The sequence below is a fragment of the Gymnoscopelus braueri genome, assembly GCF_963280865.1.
Source record: "Gymnoscopelus braueri genome assembly, chromosome: 14".
Classification (NCBI taxonomy): Eukaryota; Metazoa; Chordata; class Actinopteri; order Myctophiformes; family Myctophidae; genus Gymnoscopelus; species Gymnoscopelus braueri.
Window position 1 is genome coordinate 48,333,730 of NC_137619.1, and position 7,828 is coordinate 48,341,557.

At 40.1% G+C, this 7,828-nt stretch overlaps 2 protein-coding genes across 2 annotated transcripts; both read right to left on the reverse strand.

The window, feature by feature from the left end:
• Positions 1-1,241: 1,241 nt before the first annotated feature.
• Positions 1,242-1,553, reverse strand: LOC308100958 (histone H4; the record flags this gene model as incomplete). Its single annotated transcript, XM_080450163.1, has 1 exon — positions 1,242-1,553. The coding sequence occupies one exon, from the start codon at positions 1,551-1,553 to the stop codon at positions 1,242-1,244; it is 312 nt and encodes a 103-aa protein (XP_080306289.1).
• Positions 1,554-2,932: 1,379 nt separating this feature from the next.
• LOC308100934 (histone H1-like) lies at positions 2,933-3,544 on the reverse strand (the record flags this gene model as incomplete). Its single annotated transcript, XM_080450138.1, has 1 exon — positions 2,933-3,544. One exon carries the CDS (start codon positions 3,542-3,544, stop codon positions 2,933-2,935), a length of 612 nt encoding a protein of 203 aa, XP_080306264.1.
• Between the last annotated feature and the right edge of the window lie 4,284 nt (positions 3,545-7,828).

Consider the following 7,828-nt stretch of genomic DNA (forward strand, 5'->3'; position numbering starts at 1 on the left):
CTTGGTTAGTTTAGCCGGGGGGGCGGTTGGAGCTGGGGCGACATCCGAGGGATCTGGAGCCGAGGCGGCATCCGAGGCAGCTGGAGCCGAAGCGACATCGTCTTCATTGAGTTTTAAGGCGGCAGGGGCGACCTCGTCTTCATCTTCAATGGGTGGAATGGCGGCGGAGGCGTCATCTGCCATTCTCTCTGCCTGTGAGTAGAGACTGGTAGTGAGAGCTGAGCAGGGGGTGGAACTTAAAGGATGTGTGAGAACCATGTAGACTCAACCTACCAACTCAGTACTATGTGCTGCAGAATACTGGGACACTTGTGTTTTCTCCACAACTAAAACCGACTAGAAGACAGACAGGGAAATGGATTAAAGTCAAACAACAAATGGAGCACATAGTAGACTTGTTTCACTTCATAATAAAATCATGTAGAGCACTGAGGATTCTTTGGAGACGTTTAAAACATCACCTATACACCGTTATACTGAGAGTTGTTTGACAACTTTCCCCTGTCATCTGTCTTTTAAAAGTGTTTTAACATACACAATGCCGTGCAATATTTACTGCATATCAAACCGAGATGTCTGGCTATGTAATAAAAGTAAAACGAGTCACCTGTGGCAAAGCGTTTGTTTTAAAATCAAAAGGTTTTCTGTGTCTGCAAACACAATCTTCTGCTGTTGGCCTGTGGCATTACAGCACACTGTAGTTCTTGTGTTGTGATTGAAAAGGGATAAATATGAAATATATTACATACTCTATAAGGAACCTTATTCGTAATTTCACATCTATATTTAACGTTGCACATATTCAATGAGGGTTGAATACAGGCAATCATTGATGGCTAGATATAAGTTAAGTTCAGTTGATGCATTAATGACTGGGATCATGGGATGGGGGCTTACTGAACCACAGAAAGCAGGCCCCGTTTTCTTTTTATATTGTTTTGTTGTTTTTGTAATGTTCTTACATATATTTTTCATATTGTTACTATGTATAGTGTACTAATTGCTGTTTTATTAAGAGTACAAAAATTAGGCATTTTAACATAGTAGCCATACTGCTGATATGACAATACATTCACGACTTTCATAGATATCATTGTATAAATGTTTAACTGCTTTATGTATGGGCTAAAATGATTACTTATGAACCCATTGAACGTGTACAATTTGCGAAATAGACTCTTTAAATATAATGTGGGTGGCTCTAAAAAGAGCCTTTGGGTTGTTGGTAGGAGTCAGTTATTTTAACCTCCAAAACCGTACAGAGTGCGCCCCTGTCTTTTCAGAGCATAGACAACATCCATGGCGGTCACAGTCTTTCTTTTGGCGTGCTCGGTGTAGGTGACGGCGTCACGGATCACGTTCTCCAGGAAAACCTTGAGGACACCACGGGTCTCCTCATAGATCAAACCGGAGATACGCTTCACACCGCCACGGCGAGCCAGACGGCGGATAGCGGGCTTAGTGATACCCTGGATGTTATCACGAAGCACTTTGCGATGACGCTTAGCGCCTCCTTTTCCAAGACCTTTGCCTCCCTTCCCTCGGCCGGACATTTTGTTATCGCTGTTGATTAAGAACAGAAGTAATTCCAACAGTCGAAGCCATGCTTATTTATCTGTGTTCTGAGGACGTATAGGAAGACAGACAGCCTGCTCTGCACTGGGCGTTGCCTAAAAAGCTGCAGCCCACCCCCTTTATGCTGCGTGACAATAACATCTCCAACTCCAACGGTTATATTGGGCATGGTTATAAATCAGAGACTTGGTGGTAGTAATTGACTATTAAAAAAGCTACTATCTATCTATTTACACTGCTATTTTAAAACATTGGTGAAAATGGAATCCACGTTGACTGTGTGCAAAAGTTATATCTGATCATGTTTTTATAACAATATATGTTACTGTTTAAACTTTGTGGTGCTGCTATTCTTGTCTCCCTTATAAAATAGAACATTTCTTTAAATGGGACAAACATGGATAATCTATTCTAGATATTCATTTTCACGGAGCTCTAGAATATTTCAAATGCATCACCTGGGGATGAAGTGACTAAAATAGGCTACCTAATTAGACCTTAAATCAATAAGACATTTAGAAAGACCAACTTAAAACAGTGGACTGGATAATACAATTATTATTTAAAAAAATATTATATTATAAAAAATCAACCAGTCACTCTAGTTTTTGTTTTCATTTGGAGACCTGGCTCTATTTTAGTTGGTTTGTTTAACTAATTAGCGTTCATTTTTTGGGCTTTCATCTGTCTCGTCTCCCTTGTCTTTTGTAATGGCTTCTAGGTAAGGGTTATAACCATCTGGTTATACTATTTCGGTTATAACAGCATCCCTTTCTGAGTTTGTCCTTACCCTTCACAGAGTTCACACTTGCAAGTAAGCACAAGCACAAGTGTGCGTGCTTTTTGTAAAACATGTCCATCTTGTGTTTTTAAATATATATATATATATATATATATATATATATATATATATATATATATATATATATATATTTATATATATATATATATATATTTTAAATAATTTATTTAGGGGATTATGTATGTGAATAAATGTGGATATATTCTATGCATTGCTGTGTATGCATTACTTTGTTGTACTTCTACATTGCGTTATTGCTGCTTTTATTTAAAGGGCCACATCAACCATTTTCATATAATTAATAATACTTATAATCAATAGTTAGCTCAAGGTTATTGTTGGGGGGGGGGGGACATTTTCAAGCCGCAAGCCTTTACTCTACAGAGTGCTGACGGTGGAGACAGGATCTTAGACGCAGCTAACAACAAAACATGTTGCGAATGGTTTATGGTCATTAAACAAGTGAAAATGAGGAAATGAAAACTCTTATAAAAAGTTGTGGGTGGCTCTTAAAAGAGCCTTTTGTGGATAAAGCTGGGACAGGTTTATAATAGTTTACTTCTTTTTGGGAGCTGCCTTCTTTGCTGCCTTGGGTTTGGCAACCTTCTTGGCTGGGGCTTTCTTGGATGCTGCAGGCTTCTTGGCTACTTTCTTGGGGCTCTTGGTGGCCTTCTTCGGGCTTTTAGCTGCTACCTTCTTGGCGGCAGGCTTCTTGGCTTTCTTCGGCGATTTCTTAGCGGCTACAGGCTTCTTTGCTGCCACCTTCTTCTTTGGCTTTTTAGCCGCGGCGGGTTTCTTGGCAACAGCGGGCTTCTTTGCTTTGACAGCTTTCTTAACAGCAGGCTTCGCCTTCACTGCTTCTGATTTCTTGTTAATCTTGAAAGATCCAGATGCGCCGGTACCTTTGGTCTGAACCAGAGTACCTTTTGCTACCAGGCTCTTGACGGCGATCTTAACGCGGGCCTTGTTCTTCTCCACATCGTAGCCGCCGGCAACCAGAGCTTTCTTGACCGCAGCCAGGGACACACCGCTCCGTTCCTTGGAGGCGGACACGGCCTTGATGACAAGCTCAGCGACGCTGGGGCCGGTCTTCTTGGGTCGGGGAGCTGCCTTCTTCTTGGCGGCCTTGGCCGGAGCCGGAGCTGGAGCTGGTGCAACTTCTGCCATGATTCTATCAGATACAGGTAGCAGCTTGGTATGGTAGACTAGACTGGTGAAGAACACGCTGAAGGGGCTGGACTTAAACACAACATGAGAACCATGTAGAGTCATCGCACACGGAGCCCCTCTTCTCTAGGAGGCTTAATGTGCCACTTGTGTTTTCTCCTAGACAAAAACAAGATATTATAAACGACTGTGTATATTATAAAATATAACAAAAGGCAGACCTGTTAGCACACTTGTGCCTTTTTGTCATGAACATTATCTGAGACGCGAAGAACGCTCTCGTTTTGTATTGATAGGCTCAACATCTGACCCTTCAATGGGCGAAACACAATTCCTCCATAATTTTTCTTCTAAAACGATGTTAAACTATGTTACATTAACACCAACCCTCTTAATCCTCTTAGCAGACATACCCGACGACAGGATAACATAAACTTTACTCTTGTTTTATTATCCGTTTAATTATAAATAGAAGGTTTTCTGACCTTAGTAAACACACTCCAGTTGATGGCAGCGACTCCCATTGACAGCTATTGAATGGTGGAAATCTTCCATTTGTGGACGAATAATTCTAATATAAAAATCTGATCAAACTAAAGTAAGAAAAATAAAGCTTATTATTAATAAGGTATTTTTTACTTTACTGGTATTTGCAATTTTCTGTACTTTTACGTCTACTCCACTACATCTCAGAGGCAAATATTGTAGCCTACTTTTACTCCACTACAATTATTTGAAAACTTTAGTAACTAGTTACTTTGTACATTTTGATTATTATTACAAAACCACTTGCCCTATACATTTCGGCCATTTGAAAATAGCCGATCTACAAGCTCGATGCTTCACCATGCAACATTGTGAGCTTGTAGACCTGCTATTTTCAAAAGATTTTCATACATTTTAAAACTACTGAAATGGGGACATTCTACATAAAGAGTACTTACATCCTTTTGTACTTTTACTCAAGCAAATTTAGAATTCCGGACTTTTTAACAGAGTATTTCTACATTGCAGTATTAAAACTTGTACTTAGATAAAACATGTGAGTACTTTTTCCACCACTGACTGTCTGTACCTTGCTTAAGGAGACGGACATGCAGGTACACAAGCCAGCATATACCCTTCACATATTGGGTGCGTTCGGAAATACAGCACTGAGCACACTGGCCAATACAAACTAATAGGCGAGTGCGCTCCGGTGCGCAATTTCCGAACGCACCCTTTAAAACATCATGATGCAATTTATCCTGCTTTATGATTAACTCATTGCGTTCTGTATGAAAACAGTGGGACTGCCATAGAAACAACAAATATGTCCATCCCCATATCAATTAGGCCTATACCTTTATAGAAGCATGGGACAGAACTGTACAGCAAATATATCACAAGTTAACTGTTGCTGTAAGTTATTTTCTTTGGTATAAAGCTACCTGGGAGCAAATATGTATTACTCATATATTTGAATTGACACATCGTCTGATTTTGATTGAATACTTTATTAACAGTTTGCAAATAGCACAGTGGTACAATTTTACAATGATGCTAAAATGATAACACAAAAAGCCCTATAGGGCCTTGTTTTATGATACAAGAGAGAGAGAGAGAGAGAGAGAGAGATAGAATTCCATGGATACATGGTTATCTGTAGGTGTCTTAATATTTGTACTTTTGCAATTCCATATCCAATAATGTTAATGCTTCATTACATTCGGGTGTTCTCTCCATTCTGTTGCATTTTGTTGCATCAACACCCTTACTGAGGAAGAGCGACCCAGATGAGCAACTAGATCATTCTGTAGTCTACAAAATACATGAACAATGGTTCTACAGACAACTATATTCCCTTTGCATCATATAAATGTAACAGGATAATGCATGTGTGACGGGGATACAAATCGATTGTTTTATTTTCATTTTTAATTAAGAAATAATTGTGTGAATGCAGTGTTTTCTACTGTTGCAGACAAAATGTCCATCTCTGGTCATTGTAATATGCCTGTTAATTAGACCGGTGACCGGCCTCAGGCCTACTCGGGAACAATGCCAGTTGGGATTGCATCATGCCCCCACCTGCAATGACCGTTGGCATAATACCCGAATACCCGCCTGTCTGTGTCCGGGTCCTATAATGCCTATGCAGATGTCGTAACCCATTATAACTCAATTGAGAATGCTATACTCATTGAAAACACACATCCATGGTCCTGGTGACTGATCTTATTTTTTCATAAAATATATGTTTGAATTGGGGAGAGAAATTTTTTTTATATAGCAGTCACCAGAACCAGGGGAAATAATGGTAATAAGAGGGCTCTGATTGATTGATTGATTGATGTACTTTTATTTAGTAAGACATGAGAATCACAGTACATGGAAGTACAAAATTCACAATACAAGGTCTACTAAACTGGAAGACTCAGTTAAGCACGCAGCTTGTTTAAGATGAGAACCCCATGCACACAAATCATGATGACATATATGAGACAGACAGATATACACACTACTATACAGAATGTCATACAATCACCAATACTGGTATGAAGAGAGAAAAAATATATATACAAAAGAGGAAAATGAAAGAGGGGGGGGGGGGGGGGGGTAGGGTAAGACTTAGACAGGGGCCATTTTCAAATTGCAGCCTCCTGAAGGTGTATCTTTAGGGCAGTTTTGAAAGTGAGTAGGGTTTTACACTCCTTTACTCCTTTTGGTAGGGCATTCCACATTTTTGCTGAATAGCATGAGAACGAGTTCATTCCCCTAGTTGAGCCAAATCTGGGTTGAACATGATTTGTGGAGCTGCCTCTGGTGTTATGATCATGGACTTCATTAACATTTTGGAAGTATTTTGACAAATACAGGGGGATCCCAATGTTGTGGTGTATCTTGAAGGCCAGGCCCATAGCAAGTTGCTGTACTCTGTCCTCAACCCTAAGCCATCCAATCCTAGCAAAATGAGCAGGGGTTAGATGGGTTTTGTGATTGAGGCCAAGAAGTAGCCTTACAAGTTTGTTTTGGGATGTTTGGAGCCTTGTTTTTAAGGCCTTGGAGGTGTTGTGATACCATGAAGTGCATGCATAATCATAATGACCTTGAATGAGGGCCCCTGCAAGAATCTTCAGAGTATTCTTACTGACTAGACGATCAATCCTCGACAAATAGCGTGTTGTTTGGTTGACATTTTTGATCACTTTTTCGGCGTTTTTGTTACCAGAGAGGTTTGCCTCCAAGATAGAGCCCAGGTAGGTAATTTCATCCTTTCTTTTGATGACATCATCACCCACTTTGATCGTGAAACTCTCTACATTCCCACATTCCTGTTTCTATATTAAAGGAGCATTACACCCCTGGAAGAACTTGCAGTCACTCAATGTTAATCATATATATATTAATGATCTATTATAATATAGTAGATAACAGTAGCAAAATTTCAAATTTGCACCCTATGGCCAGAAAAATATAGAAGTCTTGACTTTGACTGGATGACTGGGGTTTGGCTGCATTACTACAATGACCACAATGCTTTGGGGCACTGCACTTCCTTGTGGGGAGGAGGCTGCGTGGGGGCGTGGTCTACGTTGTAACTTTCCCCTCCCAGTTCTCACTACAACAACATCAACAAACACATACAGCACATTGCATTGGCCAGTGTTGCCATGTCTGCTTATTATAAGTGGCTGGTTTCTAAAATGTAGTTGATATTTGGGCTCGTTTCCAAATGTTTTGGTTGTTGTTTAAACCAGTGGTTCTCAAACATGTTCATGTACTTTTCCACGGACCCTCATCTGTGCACTGCGCGCCAACATATTTGCCAGGGAGACCCTACCAAAAATGTGTTGTTAAAATGTCTAAAAAATATTCCACATTTTGCACTTTTTTCCCCTCAAGATTTTTTGGAAAATAGCAGATCTACAAGCTCACACTGCGTCACATCGTTACGCGTTGTGAGCTTGTAGATCGGCAATTTTCAAATAACCCATGTCTAGGTTTCAAGTGCTCTTGGCACAGGTATTTTCTTTTGGGCTTGTTTTCATATACCTGGTTGCTTATTTCTCTCACAAGATCTGGCAACACTGAATGTTACGTTCCAACTTTTCCGACTTTTTTGTCTACCTTTGGATCACAAAACACGACATCGAAGCCATGTTCTTTCTTGGATCACGTGAAATACCCATTGCAAGTTTGCTATATCTATACCAGGATGTCAGTCCCATCATCACCGTGTCTTTGTTGCGCCAGCAAGCCAAGGTGAAACTATTAGTCTTGGCTGCTGTTGTATTGTGTTCT